Here is a 26,281-nt window from a genome sequence, read left to right as displayed (position 1 = left end):
TCAGCCCTTTATTTTATTGGGGAATTATGTAGTTTAGATATGAAAATTGTGATGTTCATAGCTAAATGTTTGAAGCTTTGATGGAGTTCATAGTTGCTGTGTCTGCAATTCCAGCAGTACTTGATAGAGTTTTACTAATGGGGATTAGGACTTCAAAGCAGAAAGTGGATTGTAGGAATGGTTTAGTCATGTTTTGTTGTGAAATCGGGTTTTCTTTTTGTGTTCTTGAGAAGTGTTTTCTTTTTCTTTTTTTTCCCATTGGTGGTTAGACTGAACAACTTGACTAGGCATGCAGGCCTTGCGTGACTAGGGTGGCCAAAGGTTGTGGGTTTGAGATTTATGAAGAATAGAATCTGGTTTTGTTTCATAAGACTTGTTTATGTTGAACCAGAAAAAGCGATGAATGTAAAAGAAGGTTTCTTGGCAGTCACACTTAACAGTTGCTAACATCATGAGATTAAAAATAAAAAAGGCCGTACCTGGTGCACTACGCTCCCACGGGTGCGAGGTCCAGCGTGGCAAGAACTACGCAGCCTTACCCTGAGAATGTCGAGAGGCTTTTTCGACCGCTTGACCACTAGGTCGCAACTTTCGTAACTTACCATTGGACTGAGTGCGCCCCTTCATCATTGTGAGACTTAATCTAGAATAAAAAATCTCAGTGCTTGGTGACATTATACTATTCATCACTATAAAATTAAAGCTTAAATGGTATTGTTAAACTCTTGTACTTCTAGATTTTTAGTGATAGAACTTGGGATCATGCCATAAAGTGATACCTTGCAGTATCTTGGTCATGACTTTAATATATCAACTTGGATTTGAGAGATTTATGTTTTGTTGGATAAGTATTTAACCATTATGACTAGCACTGGTTACCCAAAACTAAGCCAAAATTTGAGCATTAACTGATTAGACTCAAAATTGTTCCCAAAGAGTTTTATTTAAGCTCAGAATATTAAAATATTTGTTACCATAGAAAAATGGAGGGAGTGGGAGTTCACCTTTGACAGATGTGGGAGCCGTTCCACCTCTGTCAGATTTTTGCCTCATGACTGTTTTTTGGTTCCCAAGCTAATGAGCATGGCATGTCCATGTCATCATTTCTAACGACATAGTTATTTTTTTAAGTTTAGCCTGACATTCCTTTGTCTTGATCATTCTTTGAGAATTGTTCTGAAAACTGGGATAACTGAATAAACAAAGGGAAAACACCACATAGTGGGCCATACAGTTGAGAAAGACTACCAAATTTGGAATGTTCTCTTAACCTCAGAATTCCTCATTTATTCAATGGTTAAATTGACCAGCATTAGTGCCTTATGAGAGAAATACCGACAAAGTTGGAAACAGCGTCCACCTTGTCGGAGGTGATTCCTTTTACCGAGCAAAATAAGATGATTCCCTTTTTACCTATCAAAATAAAAAAATTTATATGTAATAGAAGCTATTCAACCCCAAAATGTAGTTGGTCCATGTAACTTTAGGTCCCTTTTCAACATTGTGCATGTCTGACCTAGAAAACTCTGATGTTGGCCGTACAAGATATCCATTGCCCTCTTAAGTAGGATGATCTTGAAAACAACAACACTCGGACGTTTTGGTCTAGACATTGACATCCATAGGTCTTGTCTAGGCCACTTTTGGATGGGATTCTTATTATGGGATCTTGAGGAGATTTTACCATCCAGATTATTGATCGTCCCTAAGAATCCTCATTAACGTGTTGAATAATGGGATTTACTAATTTTCCCTACCAATTACTGCAAGAATCCGTGAATCACTGTTTTTCTTGAATCCTGAATTGGAGTGATTCTCATGTTAGATACCATAATATGTGACACTCAACCATCCAATTCTGACTCTGGCTCGGAGTCTGGAATTAGATTCACGTCTGAACGTGACCCTTTTGTACCACTAGTCATTTTCTTTTAAAAATGGAACTCCATTTTTTCTCTAATATTTGGTCTTTATGTATTATCTCTAAGACCATATTTTCCTGTTAGTGTCATTATAATAAATGTAAGCTTTTGTTGCCATTTTTTTTTCCCGAAATTTTCTTCCACTGTAAAATGATCGACTTCTTTGGCAACATGTCGCATTTTATGAGGGATATTCTTCTTGTATTACACCTGATTGTAGATCCTTTCATCATCTATTCTTTTATTTTTATATATTTAATCTTTCCCTTGAAAATATAAAACAGTGTTTTGGCTAAATTTTGAGAATTTCTTTTATCACATTAATTCCAAACATTATGTTAGCATGGTTTGGACTAGATTTGTAGGATCTAAACATAATTCTCTAGTTTTTTATTTTGTTACAACCGGTTATCCTAAAAGCTTGAGCCGTTGAGTAGGGCAACAACAATGTATATCCACAGTTTTAGCATTTATATTATCTTTATTTGAGGTTCTTTATTGATATTGCATGCATCTTTTTCCATTGCACTTCTTTTCTAGGTGGCCTTACAATTGGTTGATTTGCCAACAGGAACCAGAAGACATTTCGCCCAAAAAAGAGTTCACCCTCAGGAAGTAAGGTGTGCTGTTGATTTCATTAAAGATTTTATGCCTTTCACGTGCATGGCGTGACTATTTCTTCTCTAAAATTTATCACTTCAAATATTTATTTGCTTCACATCTCTTAATTTCTTCCCTGACTTGTCATTACTTCTAATGTTTGTTTGCTTGACAGATTTTATCCAAAATTGAAATTTACATTTCCTTGTCCTTTTTCTTTTTGGGATACTCCCTCGTCTAGTATTTCAACAACAACAACAACAACCACAACAACAACATAACCTCATCCCAACTAAATGGGGTCGGGTACATGGTTCCTTGCTCTCCAATCAGCTCTATTCGAAGTCATGCGTGGTAGAAGGCCTAGGCTATGCTTGTCTTTTTTCACGAGCTCTCCTAGAGTTATTTTAGGCCTGCCCCTGTCTCTTTTAGCTCTTTCAATCTGAACGTATCACTCCCCTGAATTGGAGCATTTGAAGGCCTCCATTGAACATGGCCATGCCACCTCAAACGACTCTCACGTAGCTTATCAGAGCTACTCCTAACTCAACTCTAATGTGGTCATTTACTATATCTTTCCTAGTTTTGCCACACATCCATCTCAAAATCCTATCTCCACCTTAGTTTATATATATCCCTAGTTTATATCCCTTGTCCAATATTTCCTTACAGTATGATGCAATGTTTTGGCGAAGAGAAGATTCAAAATTTGATACTACAGTAGTGGTACAGGATATAAATTATATCATCTTTAGTGTGTAGAACCAGATGTCCGTGTTGGTTTGGTGGTGAAGAGATCATTAGTATGCTGGTTTCTTCCAATCTTATTGACTCTTATAGGGATCAATGTTGTCAGGCTTGTATCAGATCAGTTCCATGTGCCTGAGAAATACCATTACATAACAGGTGGAAAGGATCTCAATGCATGTTGAAGGTGACACAACACTTTGAGAGAATTTGCAGAGGAACAGTCTTTGTGTTTGTTTGATGCAGGAGAATCTTCAAGGACCTACTCCGTTAATACTCTTCCACTCTTGTACCAGTGGCCTTTTTTTTTTTTTAAAGGAAAAACTTTGAAACTGCTCTACGTAATCAGTGCTGCTGATTTTAGGGATTTATTTAGACATTTAAGCCTTCTTTTTTGATAATTTTCTCCCAATTACATTTTGAGTGTAATTGAATATTTAGCCGACACAGACTGATAATGTTGTTCAAGGAGAACCAGAGATTTTGCAGCAGATCCAGATTCTGAACGGAGAGTTTTACCTTGCCTCTCTCTCATGACAAAATAGGAGCTCTGCCTCACTACTCCCATTCACAAGCTAATTTTTTGTTCCTCACCCCACCCCCCCAAAACATAAAAAAAGATGAAACTTCTTCCTCTCTCTCCCTCTCCTGTTACCTCTCCTCTCTGTCAAACTCTTACCACTGCAATTCCCATGAGAGTCATAGTATGAACTGTTAATGGCGATTTACCCCCACCCTGCCCCCACAGAGAGAGAAAAAAAAAAAATCCAAAATAGTGCATATTAGCAACAACTAAAGCCCATTGACTAGCAACCTGATTACCCTAACTGAAAGCTGAGCTTTGAAGGCAAAGTTGATATATTTTAAGAGCATAGACGTCAGATGATAAACTTTGGTTACTTGCTTTTGATGGAGGGGCCTTAGGGAAGAAGGGAAGAACTAGAATAGAAGGGGAAGGAAGGGATCACACAGTTAGACATTGCACAAATCCAAACAGGGAAGGAGAGATCGCATAAAGGGGGGGGGGGAATCACACACAACCCTAAGGCTCTCAAACATTAACTCAATTCATCATTCTTCAAATCTGTCCCATTAGAGTGCATTAACTCCTCTATATAAAGACGGCAAACTAGCAATCATAACCTAACTAGGAGTTAGACTCCAAGTAGAACTAGACATTATATAATAGGAGTTGGACTCCAAATAGGACTAGACTAGAACTCCAACATTTAGTAGGTAACTAACTAGTTATTCACTAATAGGGAAACTTAAACTGACTAAAAACTAAAATTACAAAGGAAATAGACTCAAATAGGACTCTAACTAAGCTAATGAATTAAATCCCGTTTTCCTACTTTCTACCCCTATTTTAGGCCCATTAAAGTGGCCCATTATAAAGAAAACCCAAGGGATCAAAGTCCCAACATATACATAACCAACCAAGGCTTATTTGCAATAAAATAAGCCCATTAAGTGACTTATCTACATCAGCTTTAAGCCTTTAACAGCAGGCTGTGGGAAGGAGCATAGTCTCAGTAAACATAGGAAACCCATGTGTAGTTTGTGCAAATTTTTGACACTGGGTGAAATTTGTACTGGTTAAAATTTATGGTAAATCAATGTTTTCTTCCAAGGTTGCATGCAGCCATCCTTTTCCCTAGATGTGGTTTAGTTATTGGGCTGTTATTACCTACTCTTTACTATTATTTCTACTAGTTGATGTCTCTCTTTGCTGCTCTTCATGGGATCTCAAGATATCTGAGTTCCCTTGATGTAAGGCTAGGTAGGAACTACCCAACCCCAGTTAGGATCCCAAAAATTCAAATCTGAAATCAGATTGAGAACCGAGGTTCGAATCTGGCTGAAATAGGAGGAAGCCTGCGGTTGGCTGTAGGAGGCTCTGATGGATTTCAAATTTCAATAGAATGCTCCTCTTGTGGTGCTGAACAAACCCTTAAAAGCTGGGCCACCAAACTCTTTTCGAAGGAGCCTAAAGGGCTTGAAGATTGGACTTACTAATGGGGAGATATGGTCTGGTCGATCTCCCTCAAAAGTCAAAACCCTAATAAAGTATGGATCGATTTTGGCCTTCCTTGGTTGTTTTTCTATCTGATGCAAAGGATGATCATTAAGTCTTCAATCAGTGATCAAACCGCACACTCTCAGCAATAAACCAAAGGAATAAGAAAAAAGGTAAATAGAATCGATTGGGGGGGGGGGAAGAGAAGGTTAGGCTTTGGGCATCTCACCCCTCAAGTTTAAGTCTCTCACCTAGGGCCTCTCATCCAACTGCATCCCATAGCACAACAGCATAAACCATCTTAATTCAACTCTTCATTATCTTCTCAATTGATTACATAAGCTCCATATATAGAGGAGTAGGTTCAAATTACAAAATAGAAGATATCTAAAGAAATGGAAACTAACATAAAATAGAAACTATCTTAGGCAACTAACTACTAACTTGTACTCTAAGAAAACATAAGAGACAATACAAGGGACATTCTAGAAGACTTGTGCAGCACCCAACTTGGTGTTTGACTGGTCAAAACACACAAAAGGACAAAAAGCAGCACTGTGACAGCTCGGAGGAGACAAATAGAAACTTATGCTGCTGTAGCTGGCTGGATTGATGGAGGCTTGCTGTTGGCTTCTAGAAGACCAAAATAAAGACAAATTACTGCAATAGTATGGGGTCCACTGTGCTGGTTCGATCGCCTGCAGGAATGGGCCAGCATAGGACAATTGGGGCTGCTCGATAGCTGGCTGGTTCGATGGGATAGAATTGGGCCAGTATTGGACCAGCTTTGCACAATCTCTATTCACCATGAAACAGATCAATCTTAGTAAGATTCTTGATTTCCTACAAGAAATCCTAGATGTGAGTTCTGATTCAGTACTTACTCAGTTCAAATCAGAATTTGTCACATATTATTGCTTTCCTCTGAATTCCCCTGGTGGGCGATTGATAATTATAATCAATAATTGGGATTCTCTTTTAAGAAACATAATCCATCTGGGCCATGGAACATAGTAGGTGTATGACGTAAGTCATACCTTCTGCAGATGACTTCATAAGCTTTCCTGGGTTGTCATACAAGACCACAACAACAACAACAACAAAGCCTTATCCCAACTAAATGGGGTCGGCCACATGGATCCACGATAGACATGATTGTAAAATAAAAGCAAAGGAAAGAAAGGGGAAAAGAAAGGGACAAAAACAAAGCAGCACCTCCGGGACATCCCACTTAAAAGCGATCGGCAACATGGATCTTTGCCCTCCAAATAGCTCTATTTGATGTCATACTAGGGTCTAGACCGAGCTTCTGCGTGTCTTTCCTTACCAACTCTTCAATGGTCATTTTAGACTTACCCCTAGCTCTTCTAGCTCCCTCCATCTGGATCTAGTCACTCCTCCTTACAGGACATTTCAAAGGTATGCTAAACATGTCCAAACCACCTTAAGCGACATTCTCTAAGCTTGTCCTGATACGGTGCAACTCCCAAATCGGTTCTAACCTGTTCATTTCTCACCCTATCCCTTCTAGTTTTGCTGCACATCCATCTCAGCATCCTCATCGCTCGTACACTCAACTTATCTATGTTACGCTTCTTAACTACCCAACAATCCGCCCCATACATCATAGCTGGTCTTATGACTGTCTTATAGAATTTTCCAGCTTTAGGGATATACGTCGATCACACAACACTCCAGAAGCCTTCTCCGCTTCGTCCATCTTACTTTAATTCTGTGACACACATCATCTTCAATCTCACCACCTTTGTTTATGATTGACCCCAAATATCTGAAATGATCGCTTTGAGGGATCTCTCTCTCAAGTTTCACCACATCGTTATCCGTCCTTGAGTGACTAAAGTTACAAACCATATACTCCGTCTTTGTTCTACTTATCTTAAGAGTTAAGACCCATAGATTCCAAGGTAGATCTACTTTTCTTGGGTTGTCATATCAACCATAAAAGTATTCTCCCTAACTCTTTTTCCCTCTTTTCATTCTGCGATGTTGTTGAGCTCAATTTTCATTGGCATTACGTAGGATTTCCCACATTATTGAAAGGTGTGAAGTTACATTGTGGTTGGGTCCTTTACCTATGAAATTTGGGTTTTAGAAGACTTGGTCCTATATCACAGACTCAGAAAGCAGTTACAGCATAGGAATCTGCTACAACAGAAAAAAGGTCACTGTCGATGTTTACTGGCAGGAATAAAAGGCTCCTTCTACCTCTTCCCCCTTTTTTGCTTTGATCAACAAAACCGTCTTCCTGTAAGGTGTATGAGGTTTTCTAGTCACTATTCTATTTGCGTACATGGACGGTTCTGTGTATGGGGTTTTCTAGTCTCTGTTGGTGATTGAGATTTGAGGGAGAAACACCCCTCTTAAAAAGGGACCTCTGTTGACACTTGGCATACATCCAAGGCATACATCCAAGGAACTAAATCTCGCGTTTTGGACGGGTTTCAGCCTGGCCGAAATTGAGATTTGGGTCGAAACCACCGAAACCAGGTATTTTTTTCTGAAATTTCCCACAAACCAGGTTTCATCTCGGGATCCCCCGAAACCACTGAAAATGCCAAAATTTCGGCCGAGAAGTATGAGTTCTTGAACCATGCATACATCACATCCTAAGAAGACTTCTCCCACCTTCCAAAGCAGCGACCATTAGAAAGAAATATACATTTTGATATAAGTGACCACCAATGTCGAGAAAAGCATCATGAGCTTGTTCATTCCTCCAAGCTACACAACACCCATTTGTTTTGGTTTTAATGAATGGCTTTGAACGTTTCTTCCTTGGCCATAAGCAACATTTCTAGATCCAGGTGCAGATTCATGAAAAGCCCTTCTCCTGCATGCTTATCTGGTTGGCCGAACATTAGAATTCTCTGCTCCTTGCTTTCAATACCTTGATGCTAGTGACATGCAATATTGGAATACCTAACTGTCAAATGCTCATTGGATGGTCCAATTTCTTTTCTTTTCTTTTCTTTCTTTCTTTCTTTCTTTCTTCTGCTTCTCTCTCTCTCTCTCTCTCTCTCTCTCTCTCTCTCTCTCTCTTTTAAATGTGAGTGAAATTCCCCTTTAGCCCTATTAAATGATCATCCTATTGACCTGGGGGTAATTACTTGTGTGGGTGGGCAACCCAAATCTTAATGCTCAATGACAAAGCACTGTTTTTGAATGGCTAGTAGAGATATTGAAAGGGGGGATTCGAAGAAAGAAAAACAACCCTTTATTTGATTGAATCATCTGAAACCCCAATAGAGTTGGGTCTACCTTAGAATCCCCCATAAACTTCCTCTAAATCACCAAGGGGTGATACATAATGATGATAGGTTAGTCCTTTCTGAACCAGGGTTCGAGAAGCCAAAATATTTTGGGATTGAACCAAAATCTATATGAAAATCCTAGATATTTCGGTGGTTGGTTTCGTTTAATCATTCAGTGGTCAAATGATCATATATTGGATTGAAACTTAAGGGAGACCCTAGTTAAACTTCTCTAAATAATGGAACCTTTAGATTGTTAAAAAAAAAAACCCAAAATTGTTTGGTTTCATACCCTAGTTTGATAGTGTACGACGTACATTGCTGTATACTTTCTCAAATATAGCCTGTGCTACACATAATTTAGCACATAACACATAAAATTTAATACAACAACAACAACAACAAAGCCTTATCCCAACTTAACGGGACCGGCTAATAACACAAAATTCAATGAAAACACTAAAATATGCATTACAAATGAAGAAAAAAATCATTTAATATTATTAAATGTCAAAGTGTTACAACTTACTAGTACACATATAAGTGCACAGGTGTTACAACTATAAGAGTACATCAGTTAACCAAATTGAAACTCAAAGAACCTTATGAAGCCTTCAACTCTATGTCAGTACCACAAAGTTTAAGGCGGACTTGAAAGATGAGGAAGATTGATGTCGCTGACGAGAGCATTCCTCCAACTCTATAACAAAAGAAGGCCATGTTACACTATGTTTAAAGAAATGCTCAAAGTCCATTAAAATGGACTGATAGGTCTCATCATCAATATACTCTAGGTACCCCAGCCTCTGATATAGTTCACTAGGTTGGGAAGATGATGCAAATGTGGGTCCACTGTAGCTGCTTGGTGGACCGAGATCATGGTTTAAAGTATCTTCGAAACCGATGCGATACCCTCCGATACACCTTAAATTTAGCCAACCGATACGATGCATGAAATTTTTAAAATCCTTTCGTATCGATATATATCTTACGGTACATACTGATATGCACCAATACACTATCGATACGTACTGATACTCTTATGGAAAATATAAAATCGAGGTGAAATATACATTTCGGTATGTATTGGTAAGTATCAATGGGTATTTGTATGTATCGATCGGTACGTATCGGTGAGTATCGGTATGTATCGATCAGTACGTATCGGTGAGTATTGGTATGTACCGATATAGTGCGCTACGGTCATATAATGGCCAAGATGGGTATTTTTTCAAAACACGATTTTTAGGGGATTTTTGTTCTAAAGTTGCTGCCAACAATATTTCTCTCTAACTAAAGTGGAAATCAAGGTTGGGAACAAGGATTTTACATTTATAGGACAACTATAAACCTCGAATTCTTAGTGCGATATCCTTAATTTAGTGTTTATGCATAATACATATTATCAATAGCTTTTTTTAACAAATTTTTTATGTAAAAGTGTTTAAAAAGGTGTTTCATATCCATTTATGTGCGTATCTTTAGTGTATCTTAGCGTATCTTCAATACGATACGATACCCTCCGATATGTATCTTAATTTTAGTCGACCGATACGGCGACCGATACCGATACTTTAATCCTTCAGAGATTTATTGTTGCTGGGGGCCTGGGAATGAGAAGATTCTATCCATAAAAGATGACGCCTTGTGATTGATCATTATAAGCAGTGGGGAATGAAGATGATGAAGAGGCATACTGATTAAACCCACCATGCCTTATATATTGGATATCTCTGTGCGAAATGATGGTGCATGACACTAACCCAACTATCCATACCCACCATATCCATTACTGTTGGTGTACGATGTCTTATATTCTATCATAGTTTAATCCAGGGAGTATTGGTGCAGCGCCTCGACAGGCAGGAGGGCAATTGTGTACTTTCCAGATTAAGGTTTTTTCGTATTTGTAGCGAAGGTTTCTTTCTCTGTAATGCAAGCAATACTGAGAGGTGTGAGGGACGAGCGCGCTGTAACCCTATTCTCCATTGATAGTGGAGCAGGATCTCATCTTACCGGGGACGTAGGCAATCTTGCAGAACCTCGTAAATCTGAGTGCATTTTTTGTTCTTGTTTTTCATTATCTTCTGCATCGTTTTATGGTTGCGTTTCTACAACTACTCCCCTCCAAACTGAGGCCTTCGAGTGTGCTAGATAAGGAAGAAGCATCTATCTCCATGTCAATGCTGTAATGCTCCTCATCTTGTTTGCACTTGCAGTGTGAGCCTTTGGATAACCTGTATGTGTGGAGGCACGTGCACCATCGTTAGCACCCTATGTAACATGATCAAACTAAGTGAAGGCCCACAAATCTATCACCATCACTATCATCACCACCACTAACGTCATCATCTCCACCATCAGACAACGATGGTGTGGAGTGTGGGAGCTGGGATGCAACTAATCGATATCATCATCCTTTCTAGTATGGGATTCAAAAAGTTGGGGTGTCTGTGAACTCAACCCTCTCGAGAAGCCATGAACTTGCTAATATCGGTACCTATAAGACTATAAATCTCAGGGTTGGGCCTACTCGTGTTGATCTATCACGGGGTCATCTCGATCCCTCACCCACTCGTATGGGGGATCCTCCTCGTCTAACTCCATTTGGAAGATGTTGTTGAGCTCGATTGGGTCTTTTTCATTGTTAATGCCCATGTTTAATCCCTCTCCCACTTTTATAGGTGATCCTCCTCCACTCCCAAGAGGAGGAACTGATTGGGTCATAAACGGATGAAACAGTTGGTGCATGTGCACTACAACATGAGATTGAAGATACAACCACATACTCATGGGCATCAACAATGACAAAGACCCAATGACAGTACTCGGTACATACTTATTATTTGAATTGACCTGACGAACTAAGTTAATAGGCCTACCAGGATTTGTCCCGATTGGGTTGTGTGGCTGCATGGCCGGATGCCCAAAGTCCATCCCTGAAGGTCTTTATCTATGTCCATTCAAACATTGGTAAGTCGACATCAATACCAATTCAAGTAATTGTATTAATTAAAAATACTTGAGAAATTGCAAGTTCTCCTCACTATTACAGGCCGACTGTATATCTGGGTTAGCCTCCAGCTTGGCCACCACATCTTGAACTGCATCTATCAATTCCTGATTGATCCCAATTCTGTGCTTGTATTGGTACTTGGGATTGAGATAGTAGGCTGTAAATGATATGAATAACTTGAAAATGAAAAGTAATTTGGCTTAGTATAAAAGAAAAACTCGTTAGCCTTATGCTGTGGATGTATAAGCTTCCTCTCCTAACAATTTTGCACTATTTCAGTGTAGCTCCTGCGGTCCTACCACCACGTGGTATTGCTGTTGCCACATGGTCCTTTATCATTTCCACTTCAGCATACAAGTGTGGTAGGGTATGCTTCTTGGAGTCTACCATCTACAAGACCACCACTGGCTCAAGGAATATAACGACCTTCTTCAGGTCGTGCTAGAACAGCTCACTAGATATGGTTGATTGGGCTGCTCTACCTCCTAGAGAACCTGACTCCCAAGCAAAACCACTCGCCTGAAGCAAACATAGATCTGATCATCTGAGTTTTACCTTCTTTGCCTCAAAGCTCTTCTGGGCAATGTAACTCGTGATGAATCCAGTAATGCTCAGTCTAACCAAAAATCCAACCAACTTGGTCTTCAGCATCCTGTAATGTGAAACCAATACCCAACTAGGCAACTAGGTACCGATCTCACAGCAGAATCATCCCACAATGATTTTCAATAGATCCCAACATATAAATCAGCACTAGAACATAACAGAACACCTTTGGATGTTTCTTTTTTATTAATAGTTATAGATTTACAGAATAGCAGAAAGTAAAATAGATAGTGAAGGTCAGAGTTTACATGAAACAACATCCTACTAGAATCGACTAGAGGAGAGAGTTTGGATTGTGTCTCTGATGGCCGGACCCTCGGTTGGGGTCCCCTGCCGGATTCTTCCCCTTCTCCCCTTGCTCCTTTTTCGACAACCTCACTTTCATCTTTGCCTCCCCCTTTCGATGCTCCATAGAACTCTCATTTCAAGCCGTCCCCCACCTCTCCACCCGACAGCCTTTCTTTGCACTTTGTCCCTCCCACTATCCTTAGGGATTCTCGAGTTGCTATTTGCCCCAAGGGCCTTTTTGATTCTGAAGCAACTCAGTGGTAGAACTCCCTCGTGGGTCATTTCTTGGGGAAGAGACTGTCGTTTCACCTGGTTAAGGTGTCCCTCTCGAGGCAATGGCGCCCTGTAGGCTCTGTAGATACTCTCCTTCTTGACCATGGCTTCTTCCTGTTCAGGTTCTTTGACGAACATGATAGGCTGAGAATTCTGGAAGGAGGTATTTGGAGGGTGGGGAGAAGTTAGATGTTCCTTAGGCCTTGGCACTGTCACCTGCTCCTTAATCGGGTGGACCTCTCTCTTCTATTCATATCTGGGTCTCCCTCCTAGGCTTGCCTCTCCACTTCTGGTGCTCTGAGGGGCTAAGCGCTATTGGTTCTGTTATTGGAACTCCAGTGTGTTCAGACACCAGAACTTGTAAAAAATACTGTCTTGCTTTCGCACGTATCTGCCTTGAGGTTGATGCCGCTGTTGCTCTTCCTTCCTCCATCTCTGTCAGAGGATTTCCACTTCCAGCAGCAGATTCTATATGAATGGAAGCCCCCCAATGCACTCTCTGCAAAGTGTTCGGCCATGACTCAAGGTCGTTTTTGTCGGCAACCTCCCCGGAACCTTTCTTAACTCGCATGCATGCAGACTTTGCCAGACCCCTTCTTCACCGTGACCTCTCTCTGATGATTGAAATTAGTCGGCGATCATCTTCTTTTCGTCCTCTGGCTAGAGGCAAAGGTCGGAATAGAAGAGGAAGGAAACCTTTTAGGGTTGCCGTCGCTGGACGGTCGCCTATCCCAGTAGAGAAATCTTAGGGCAACAATTGGTCCTTGCACAATGGTCAAACCCCGATTTGCAGCCTTGACTGATGTGGCTGACAACATCGGTGACTCCCCATTGATTGTCGGTTTGACTGATGTTGACGCGTAGGATTTTCCTTCGAAAACTGTTGTCTGTGAAGAAAGCTCCCCCTCAGCCAATGACTCCTCTGCAAGCTCTGATGATAGTTCCTCTTCTCCGTCTAGCTGTTCGAGCTCTTCTTTCGATGCCAATTCCTCAGACTCTGAAGGAGATACGTTAGAAGGAGAGGACTCGGCCCCGCCTCCTCATTCGCTGCCGAAGGAAACCCTGAAGGAGACGTCTGCAACCTCCCCCCCTTCTTTTGGCTTTAACCCCGATGGAGGCACGTGACAGTGTGGATTCCCACTTGAGATCCTTGGGCTTTACAAGGGTAGATGCTGTTGGAAAACTCCCATGGGAGAGACATGTCTATCCAGGCCCATTGAGCAACCCAATATGACATTGGAACCCATTACACCTTCAAACCATTCTCCAGCCCACTTACCCACTCCCTTGCCTTCGGCCCACTCCCAGGTACCTGCGGTTCTGGGAACTACCATCTCACCTTCAACCCAATCTGTGGAACCAATTTCTTTGCCTTCTGCCCAGGTCCTGAACCATTTGGATATGGTTTCGGACCTGACTCACCCTCCTCCCTCATCTTCCCTGCCCGACAGCCCGCCCCTCCCTGCCATCTCCAAGAGAAATGTGTAAAAAGGAAAACGCAGACCTGCTGCCTCCTCTCGTCAGCCTTGCACCACCTCCCTTGGCCTTGCAAACCCCCATCCTGCTCCTCACCGCTCTTATTAGAGAAGAAGCAAGTCTCGCCCTATTCTTGATATTACCGGCTCCTCCTCTAGTGAGCCTTTGATGCCTTCCTCTATCCTTGGCCAATGACCCACAGCCTGCTGTGGAATGCTAGGGGCCTTAATTCCCCCTCCAAGCATGCCTCTGTTCGTGCGCTCATAAAAGAGCTCAAGTCCTCCTTCTGTTGTATCTTGGAAACTCATGTCAAAGAGTCCAATTTGTTCAAAATCTCCTTCACTATTGCTCCAGGATGGCCTTTTTTGTCCAACCATTCTGATCATTATAATGGGCGCATTTGTTTTATATGGGATGACACTAAGATCAAAATTACTCGCATCTCCTTCTCTACCCAATTCTTGCACCTATCCATTATAGATATTGCTTCCAGCATCTCTTTTTTCCTTACCTCTGTCTATGCTTCCAACAGGCCTGCTGAAAGGGTTGCTCTTTGGAATGACCTTAGACTCTTGGCTAACTAGATTGGGCAATCTCCATGGGGAATTGGAGGAGATTTTAATATGATCAGATTATCTCATAAAAAACAAGGTGGAGGTACCTTGGATAGTGAGAATATGGATGCCTTAAACTCATGCTTTGATGACATGGCTGTTGATGACCTCAGATGGTCAGGTTCTAAATATACCTGGCATAATAAGAGATCGGGCCAGGCTAGAATTGCTTCAAAGCTAGACAAATTCCTTGTCAATGAAGCCTGGCTAAAGGCCTTCCCCTCCTCCCATGCTACTTTTGGAACCTCTGACATATCTGACCATAGCCCCATTTCGCTCCTAATCCAACCTTATACCTCATTTGGGCCTAAACCATTTAAATTTTGACATGTGGACCTCCCACCCAGACTCCCCCTCCATTGTTAAAGAAGCCTGGCTGAAGCTTGTCTGTGCCTTTTCCACCCCTCTTATTGCCTTGGCTAGAAAGTTGAAGAATGTCAAATATGGTCTAAAAGCTTGGAATACTAACTCCTTCGGGAATATATCTTCTCAAGTTAATGATTGCAAGAACAAGCTATCCTCCATCCTCCATCCAGAGCCAACTTCAATATGATCACCTCAATGCTTCCTTAGCCAACTCCATCACCAAGTTGACTACTTCGGATGGCAGGCAAGTGCACAAAGTGGATGAGATTAAGGGTGTTGCTGTTGACTACTTCAAGAATTTGTTTAAGATGGAGCCAGGCCCCCCCTCCTCCATCCCTGCTGGTCTCTTAAACAAATCTATCCTTGACAACCTAGGTGGTTCCATCATGGCTATCCCCACTGATGAAGAAATCACTTCAGCCATCCTCTCTCATAGGGCTAACAAGGCTCCTAGTCTGGACGGATTTAGCATGGGCTTTTTTTCTTCCTCTTGGGATCTTATCAAAGTGGATATGATAAACAGATTCAGGAGTTTCTACTTCAATCCTAGTCAAGTTAATGGGATCAGTCATACCTTTCTTTGCCTCATTCCAAAGAAAGAGGGAGCTGAGGAGATGAAGTACTTCAGGCCAATCTCCCTTTGTTATCTTATCTACAAATTTATAGCAAAAATCCTTGCTAACAGACTCAAATTGGTGGTGGATTCCCTTGTCAGTAATAATCAATCAGCCTTCATCCCAAGCAGAAGTATAGGGGATAACAAGGGGATAACATTCTGCTTTGCCATGAAATTGTTAAAGGATTTAACAGGAAATCTCACTCTTCAGCTGCCCTTTTGAAGATAGACATTCACAAGGCTTTTGATTCCCTGAGATGGGATTACATTGCTTCAGTCTTCAACAACACGGGGTTCCCTCCATGTCCTTCAGCATGAGGTCAATACAAAGGGCACCCAAAACAGTTCAATACTGAGTTCTTCCCCATGTCCTTCAGTATGAGGTCAATACAAAGGGCACCTAAAATAGGCAGTACTTGCTGTTGTAGTATATGCTATTGTTCATCAGTCTCACCCCTGCCTTTTTGAAGTTACGACCGTTGAATGTTTCCACTTAGACAACGTTCTCTATCCCCACTGCTTGTACCACCTCTTTCAACAATTTTGTCTATATATTTTGCATCCTTTTTTTCCTTGGATGCGTCCGTTGACTCAAGGAACACAGTCCTACCATTGTAGCATACAATGAAGTTGATGATGGACTGTCTAGTAGGTCGGGTCCAACCATCACACATAATAGTGACAACTGACAACATGGTCCGACCATGTCCCCTCAAGAGTCTATTCTATGTACTCTAGCTCCTTTCTCTACTAGGGCAAACACACATTCATCAGCTCCTAAGCAATGGAACCTTTCACTCCTTCCCCAACTTTCCCTCAAGTGTCTAGCATATTCTTATAGTAGTACCCTCAATAGCAAGTGCTGGGCATAGTTCTAAATCAAGGAAATTTCGGTCACATTTCAGTGGTTTTGACCCAACTCCAGATGAAACCAAGTTTGACTGAAATTTTGGACATTTCTGCCAAATTCCGGAAATTTAGAAAATGTTGGCCCAAATTTCTAGCAATAGCCCAGAAAAAAATACCTGGTTTCAACCAGGTTTTGGATCTTTTGACCTAAATTTCAGATTTAAAACCGTGGTGCTGGGTTACTTAAAAGAACACTTTGACATAGTGTCACCTACTTTACCCTTCCAATCACAAACATGCTTTAGCTTTCTCTGTCTACTACTACTGAGTCCTGAAAAATGGAGGATGTTGCTTAAGTATGTCGACAACATCCTCATCTATTGGGGGTGGGGGCATGGTTTAAAGTATCTCCGATACCGATACTGATACGATACCCTCCGATATGTATCTTAAATTTAGCCGACCAATACGATACATGGAATTTTTAAAATCCTTTCGTATCGATATATATCCTACGATACATACCGATATACATCAATACACCACCGATACACATCGATATGATACGATATAATATGCACCGATACAATTCTATGGAAAATATAAAATTGAGGTGAAATGTACATTTTGGTATGTATCGGTACGTATCGGTGAGTATCGGTATGTATCGATTGGTACATATCGGTATGTACCGATACAGTGCGCTACGGTCATATAATGGCCAAGATGGGTAATTTTTCAGAAAACACGATTTTTTGAGGGGTTTTTGTTTTAAAGTTGTTGTCAGCCATATTTCTCCCTAACTAAAGTGGAAATCAAGGTTGGAAACAAGGATTTTTCATTTATGGGACAACTACAAATCTTGAATTCTTAGTGCGATACCCTCAATTTAGTGTTTATGCATAATACATATTATCAATAGCTTTTTTTAACAAATTCTTTATGCAAAAGTGTTTAAAAAAATGTTTTCTATCCATTTATGTGTGTATCTTTAACGTATCTTAGTATATCTCCGATACGAAACGATACCCTCTGATACGTATCTTAATTTTGGCTGACCGATACGGTGATCGATACCGATACTTGAATCCTTGGTAGGGGTGGAGCTCGCTCCCCTCATACTCTGTGCTCTCTAAAAGGGCAACTGTCTGATTTTGTTTCTTCCTACCCTGTACAAAAGAACAGCCATCACCAAGCCTTTGGTGTAGTTGCACCAGATGAACTAGCTCCTCCTCTAAATTCTCTAGTTCCATCCTCCTACATGTGTAACTTGGCTCACTGTCCTAGCAAGCGCATTTTCTCACCTCTACCTTTGTCTCTCACATCAGCAGGCATGTAGTCCTCATCACTATCAAAATCAGAGTCATCCCTTGCTCCTTCCTGTCTTTGCAATACCTCAAAAAATTCTTCTCTTGCCTTCTAATGATCTAACCTCCTCTTTATTCCTCCCTTCACGAGGGCAGCTGTGGCTTTCTACATCTCAAGAGGGACCTTAGGGCTCTTGGCCATATCCCTCCATCCACCTATCAAATGCCACTTGAGTCTGGTGGACTCAACTTCCATGCTTTTTTTTTTCCCATAGTAGCATTGGGGCTTCTTCTTATCATTTCCAATAGGTACACCATGCCCCCATGCTGTGTCTCCCCATCTCGTCCCTGAGCAGCCATGATGTACTCTTCTTACACTGTTGCAGCATAAAGTGCCACGTTACAATCCTATGAAAACAATAAAGCTACTTCCTAATTTTACTTCTCATATATTTTTCCCTAATTAAAACTATTTTTTATAAATTTTAAAAGAATAATGCCTAATTAAAAATAAATAAATAAATAACGCATCAATCACCATTGAGTTGAAGAGGCAAAAGCATTATTTTAAGATTTTTCGAACCAAAAACAAAACATTTTTACTTATTTTTTCCATTTTTTGTTTGTATTTTATAAAATATTTTTCTAATTTTTGAAAGTTATTATTTTTTTCAGGCAGAAAAAAAGCGATGCCGCCGGGCAGTAGATTAGCTTGTGATGTCTAACGTATATTAACCCTATTTTTTAAAATTTTTGTTAATGAAAATCAAAATTTTAAACCACACTTTTAGGGAAAAAGGGTATACCTCAAATTTTAAATCTTCAAAAAATGTCTTTTAAATGCACTAAATCGTCTCTATAGATGTGTTGTAATAGCACTGTATGTTGAAACAAGGCGAAACCACCAAAATGGGTCGAAACATGACCCATTTCGGTCAAAATTTGTTTTTTCAAATACAAATGAAAGTAGCAATTTGGTTGGTAAGAAACCAAAACCCGAAATGTACTGCGATTCCAACCAAAACCTGAAAGTTTCAGTCGAAACATCGTTTTCCTGCCGAGTCACATACTATTTCGCCTCCACTTATCGAAACATTTCACAGGATAAATATCGAACATTATGCTGAATGATGGACAGAATCAGCGTCATCACCAAGTTCACAGAAGAAGCCATGGGATAACTTACTAAGAGAAGCGACATAGTCTGGGAAAATGCTGTCCTACCCTCTTTTTCAATATGATTATTTGTTGGAAGGATCTGAGCATATATATATATATTGTGTGTGTGTGTGCGTCTGCGTTTCCTTGATAAGGGTTGAAAGTTTCATTCATAACATTTTGGAGTTCTGAAGGGGAACCACAGCACCTACTAAAATGTTTTTCCTAGGTCTCCACCCATAGATCTACAATTTGGAGAAGTTATTACAATGCGAAAATAGCCATTTAAAAAATCGGATGTAAATTATCTTTGTTCATAAAATCACAGTATTGCTTGTGAAGATTTCTTTGTGTTTGATTATTGAAAGTTCCAAAAACCATCCTCTATTTGGCTCATTTTCTTTCGAATAAAATTCATTTTTTAAATTAACTTTATCAATAGAAAATTTGCTTTAATTTTGCGGACACAATCTGAAATTCAACATTAGAAAAGGTACGCTCAACAGATTTTGCATACTTTTGTTGAGGTAGACTTTAGACGATCCTGAAGTATCTACCCTATAATTAAGGTTGCTGGAATGTCAAATAATTTGTAAAGTTACTTTTTTTTCCCTTTTAGTATAACATACTTTTTTTAACAAGGGTAAATCCTATCATTTCACATGTGCTAATAAAATATGCAAATAAATGATAAATTTTGATAATAACATATTGATAAGTCACTTTCAAATTATATTTTGAAAACATTTTTTCACCTCTGACGTAATTAACTTTGGGAATAAGACAAGGGGCAATCAAAAGAAGGTTACAAGCTCGAAATACCTAGAGAGATCTCATTTAGAATGATGTAATGAACTTTGGGAATAAGACAAGGGGCAATCAAAGAAGATTACAAGCTCGAAATACCCATAGAGATCTCATTTAGAGTCCCTATATATATATATATATATTTTTTTTTTTTGTGTGTGTGGAACACCCTCCACTTCTTCCACCCAAAAAGAAAAAAAGAAAAACAATATATAAATTAAAGTTGCAACAAGTCAACAGCCACCCTACAACTGTTTTGTGCATTATTTGTCATGTTCTCATATATGTCCTTTTTGGGTGATTAGAAACTGGTTCTTTTTCTAATAAAGATATCTATATTAACCAATGCACAATCCTGTGATGTATGGATTTAGAAGGGTCACCGTTGCTCTCATTCAATTTATGGGATTTGGATGGGATCCAAAAGTCTAGTCTTGGTATGCTAATGAAGACACCATTTAAGGGTTGGTTGGTTTCTCAGGAGAAAGTTCTTTTTCTAATAAAGATATCTATATTAACTAATACACAATCCTGTGATGCATGGATTAAGAAGGGTCACCGTTGTTCTCATTCAATTTATGGGATTTGAAAGGGATCCAAAAGTCTAGTCTAGGTATGCTAACGAAGACACCATTTAAGGGTTGGTTGGTTTCTACATATTTCTCGTCATTTATGGTATCTCATTAGATGTATCACGAGCATTCTTAGGAGAAAGGGAATAATTTTGTTGGCATTTAGTTATTTATATGAGAAGTCAACTTGAAAATTTTGCTAGTTGTTATTCGTATAATGAGTTTTATTTACACTTTGTTTTGTTACTGTGACACCTTTGTTATATGAGAAGAGCATTTTATTTCGAAACCTGGCGTAATAGGTTGATGAGCTGTTATTATTCAGTTACCTTTCTCATTTGTCCATTAGCTGATATAATTCAGTTAACTTTCTTTTAACTTTCTATGGTATCTCATTAGATGTATTGGGAGCAAGAAGGGAATAATTATGCATCTGTATAGGAATATAAGTAATTCTCTTTCAGCTGTTGTTTAAAACCTGTCGTATTAAGCTTCTAAGCTGATAGATAATTCATTTACTTTCTCAGTGATTCATGAGCTGATATAAGTCAGTTACCTTGCTTTGGTATCTCATTAGATGTACTGGGAACTTTCTTAGGGAAAAAGGGAATAATTATGTTGTTGTGTGGCTATATATATGAGAAGCAAACTTGATTTATTTATTTATTTATTTATTTTTTAAATATAAGGGATTGAGCCAGAGGATCCTTCCTTTAGCCAGAGAATGGATTTGAGTAGACATGACTTTTGGCAGATCCTCCATTTGCGATAGTAGGAAAGCTTGCCTTCTGTGCAACAATCAACCATATTTGGATGGAGCGTAATCTCCGTAGAGGTCTTCCAACTCTCGATCATTTGATAAGATCTGGAAGGCCATTTATTTTGATGTTAGCTCCAAACTTGGCTGCCTATGTCATCGTCCGGTTCTTTACTCCCCAAGGAATAAGCTCACTATTATCTCCTGGGGACTTCCCATTTTTTATTTACCCCCTTGATGTTCCTTTCTCCTTTTGATTGGGCTCTTTGCTCGTTGTTGTCTTTTTCCCTCTCTTGAGAGCTTTCGCCCTCCCTGGGCTTCCCCCCCTCCCCCCCTTTTGATGGGGGTTCTAGGGAAGAAAGGGAATGGCAGGGTAAAGAAAGGGCAGGAGGGGAATCACACAATTAGACATTGCACAAATCCAACCAATTTCATTCAATAATCAAAAGGGTGATTTACATCAACCTCCCCTGTCGTTTGCCCAAATTACATAATCCCCCCTGAAAATTGAAAAATTACATTTAAACCCACAAAATTGACACCGTTAGAGTACTGTTAGTTTTAGAATAGAAAATGACAAAATTACCCTTCCTCTTCTTTTTTTTTTTTAATTTCAATTCAAGTAGTGTAATTCGAATTCTCTAGTTTTCTTTAATCTGGGTTGAAATTATTGTCTTATTGTGATTATGGTCTTCTGATTCTTCATTTTCATATTTTCTCCATAACCCATTTGGGGAAAATCATTAGTACCAAGCTCTTCTAGGGTGTCCAGTAGGCAAGATGCCTATTTTTCCTCTCTGTATGCATTCTGCAAAACTCCGAACCGTATCGTGAGCGAAAACACCGACAAACAATGGATTTCTCCCACTCTTCTTCTCAAGAATCTCACCTATCCTCGTGCAATTATCGCCTATGCCCGAAAGCCTAGAAAACCCATCGAAACACGGGAACAAAAAACTAAAACTCCGTCGACCACGCTCAGAATATCCACCAGTTAAATTGCATAAGAAGATTGGGGGGCACCGACGAGGATAATGAATGAGCGGAAGTGATGGACGACCAATCGCTAACTTGATATCACAGCTAAGAAAGCCTGCTTCTGCAAACACCTTACTAACAACAGGGTCATCGAGAATTGACAATGTCAACTGCCGAAGCTCAACTTTGACACATAAAAGTGAAGAGTGTTGCTGCTGCTGTTGCTGATGGAAGTGGAAGCTTTCGTGGTGCCGCATTTGATTCGCTTGAGAGCGTCTGATGGCAGCCATGAGAGAGTTGGATATGGGAGGCTCATCGAGGGCCTGCGACGAAGGGAGACGATCGAGTGCAACACCGAAGTAGAGCACGAGAGCTTTAAACTGAAGGCGAGGAGAATAAAAGGAACTGCAAGCACGAGGAAATCCCAGATGGCATGTAAAGAGGTGGTTTGAGCATGGCCGCAGCAGCTCGCGACGCCAACAGCCATGTCGAGCACGCACACGGCCTCGGATGTTAAGCATTGCCTAGCGGCGCTAACCGGCGTTCGCATCGCCGGCGATCGTAAATATAAGAGTAAATTAACAAATCAAACTCAATCCACTCAATGCCACCAAACCAAATAAAAAATTCCAGTGGAGTTCCTAAATCATTTTCCTTTTATAGAGCTTAAACCTAGTTTTAGGCTCATTATCAAGTATCAACAAATTCATCCTCTACAAAGAAAGAAGCAGAGTCACTTCGCACTAGTTCAGCCATTCAGAGCGTCGTTACAGTCAATGCAGCTACCTTCGGAGCAACCCATTTGAAGTAGATCTCAAGAAACACACAGAAACTCATAAACCGTGAAGGAGAAAAACTGAAAAAGTGAGGAGAAAGACAAAAGTAAAAGAGAGCAAAACTAAGAGCTGCTTTGCTTAAAGGAGAGGCGATGATTGCATAAAAGACAGAGAGTGAGAGAGAGGTAGGAGGTGGTGTGATTAAATTGGTTTTAAATATCTTCAGGAAATTTTTGTTTTCCCATTAACTGGAGAAGGTGTGAGTGACTAGTCTAGACTGCATAGATGCATGTGGTCCCCAAACCCAAAGATGACTTTGGCAGAGGCGACTTCGCTTGCAGAGACTTTGTCGGAGAGAGGTACAATAGCCTGAGAGCTTCCAAGGAACCCTGCAAACAAAAATCCAAATGAGGGCAGGTATGCTAACCACAATAAGGGTAAAATCAGATTTTCAAAAAAAATCTATCCACCTAACGGATTGACCCTATAAAGATGCTAACAGTGTCAAGTTTTTGGGTTTAAATGTAATTTTTTGATTTTCAGGGAGGATTATGTAATTTAGCAAAACGACAGGAGAGGTTGATGTAAATCACCCTAATCAAAATCACTCTCCATGTCCATTGGTTACAGCCAATATATAGAAAAGTAAGGCATGAAATTAGAAACTCTACTAACATAGTATCTAGCCTAAACTAGGAAGCAACTATAAAAGGAAAATAAGGCAAGGAAATAAATCCTAAATCCTACGTTCAAATATGGAAATAAAAGACAAAAGCTACTAATTAATTCCAACCCTTGTTGGACCAAAACCCTGGACTGGACCGGCTCTTCTTGGCTCTTGGCTTTCAAAGCCGGTCATGCTGGTCCAACAAGTAAGTGCAATTGTATCTGTATCAACTCTCCTCATTTAAAAGAACTCGACTCCGTCAAGTGAGGAAAAGGACCGAGGAGACCGTTTGAAGAAATACGCTGAATGAGGAACGATCCCACCATCTTCTTGAGCTTAATTTCAGGGACATCTTTGGCAGGATGAAACTTTATAGTCTTGTTGGCATGCTTGAAAGCATAGGTGTTGGTATAGCCACAATGCTGTACTTTCTTGTCAAACAACTAAGGTCGACCAAGAAGGATATGACAAACCTTCAGAGGGAGGACGTCACATTGGATTGTATCCTTAAATTCACCAATAGAGTATGTGACCAGACACTTATCTATGATCTTAAGATTAGTGTTGTTCACCTAAGCAACCTTGTAGGGATTTGGATGTGGCTTTGTCTTCAATCCTAGCTTACGAACAACATCTTCAGAGACAACATTAGTGCAACTACCTCCATCAATGACAAAGGTTAACAACTGGTCATTGTACTTCACACGAGTCCGGAAAATACTACTGCGGTGCCAATCTTCATTGTCAGTGACTTACTTAGTGGTACACATGATGAATGACATAAAAGGGATGTTGGTCCTCATCACTGAGAGTGTCATTTACTTCACCTGGTGCACGCTATTCTCTTAAATCAACTATGTCAGAACCAAGTTGCTCTTCAGGAATATATGGTATAGGAGAATCCTTATCAATAAAGGCAACCAAACGGCTAGGACATTGAGCACTGATATGTCCAAATCCATTGCACGAGCAACACCGAACTGTAAACTTTGTTGCATCAAAAGGTTTATCTGAACCACACCGAGGGGGTATGGACAAGTAGGCCGTGAAGATGACATTTCAGAAGCATGTCGATGTGGAGAATAGGGCCGACTAGGTCGTGAAGAGGCTATAGATATAGAACTAGCCTGTGGTTTGCTAGATGACCTTTCCTGGGTAGGAGGCTGTTGCAGAATGGAAGTAGTACCTCGAGGAAAAGTATCTACAAAATTTCTCCAACTGTATGGCGTTTTAGACTTTCCTCAACCTGATACGTTACTTAACGCAACATCTTCCATTGTAGGTAGTTGACTAGAGGCAAGGGCAGTACTAAGTTGAGTGTGCAAACTATTGCGAAATTGTGCCACCAATACTTCTTCATCCCACTCAAAATCAAAAAAAGTGGCCAAATAATAAAATCTAGCAACATTTTTCAACTGTCAAATTCTCCTGTCTCAACTGTGCAAACCTGAGATGCATGTGTTGCTTGTAATCAGGAGGCAAGAATTTCGATTCATGACTTCATGCATTTCAGCCCAGGTAGTTACTAAACCAATGCCTCGGGTTCGATTCTGTTGTTGTTGCTTGACCCACCAGACTTGAGCCGTGCCTTTTAGTTTAGCCTCTGCAAATAGGATCTTTCGGGCCTCAGTCAACCCGTACCATCTGAAGAATGTCTCTAAGCTGTGAATCCAGTCAAGGTATAATTCTAGATTGTTATTTCCATAAAAATCAAGGACATCCAATTTTGTTGCTCGTTTTGCTCCATCATCATATCGACCAATTCCATAGGGTGGTGGTGGTGGTGGTGGCGGCAGCGGTAGTGACGAATCCCATGGAGTGGTGAAAATGTAAAGACTACCATTAAAGCAGCCTAAGCGAGGCTTACTGTATCCATGTAAATTATGTCCCATATCTTTATGAATATGAAAGAATTATTCCGTTATGTTTTATGTGATTAATTATTAATTACTAATATAATAATAAATAACATAAATAAATTATATATATATAAATATAATAATTATCCAAAATAAAGGACTATAACTGTTATGTCTATATAATATAGTAGAATCGTGACGGATCCCATGGAGTGGTGTTGGAAGAATCCTCAAACTGGATGAGACTCGTTCCTCTATCTGCAGCCACCAATCGATCAATAGAAATTTGCATAAATTCCATCATTGTCTTAAGGGAAGTGACAATGGTAGTGAAGGCATCAATTTTCGCATCAATTTCTCCTTTATAGGAATTCAGCTGCTGGATAACTTCACTGTTGGCTACCTTGGTGATGATTAACAAAATAGCACTCAAAGAGTAATGGCAAGATATTAAATAGATGGAAGCTTAAAGAACAATGGCAGAATGGTAAATAACTGAACTATTGTGACCACAGTGGTAAAATTGTAATGAAATTGAAATTCCTTAATAAGTGGCAGAATCGAAATTATAAGGAAAGTCAATTAGAAACAAGAGAACACAGCTTGTAAGGTGGGTAGGGGTAAAGTTGGAAGCAAATTAGAAAATAGGAACAAAAGGAACTAAAAGAGAAATAGAGGGGGCAAAGTGGGAAAATCAGAAAACTAAAGTATATGAGAATAGAGTGTCGGGACTGG

At 40.0% G+C, this 26,281-nt stretch overlaps 1 protein-coding gene across 1 annotated transcript in view; it reads left to right on the top strand.

The window, feature by feature from the left end:
* LOC122081661 (MOB kinase activator-like 1A) overlaps positions 1-26,281 on the top strand; it is a 45,022-nt gene that overhangs the window by 10,237 nt on the left and 8,504 nt on the right. Inside the window, exon 2 of the mRNA XM_042648852.1 lies at positions 2,494-2,542. Within this exon, the coding sequence (XP_042504786.1) occupies positions 2,494-2,542 (49 nt within the window). The remainder of the gene's footprint in view (positions 1-2,493; positions 2,543-26,281) is intronic.

The sequence above is a fragment of the Macadamia integrifolia genome, chromosome 6 (assembly GCF_013358625.1).
Source record: "Macadamia integrifolia cultivar HAES 741 chromosome 6, SCU_Mint_v3, whole genome shotgun sequence".
Taxonomy (NCBI): Eukaryota; Viridiplantae; Streptophyta; class Magnoliopsida; order Proteales; family Proteaceae; genus Macadamia; species Macadamia integrifolia.
This window is presented reverse-complemented; position numbering and strand designations above follow the sequence as displayed.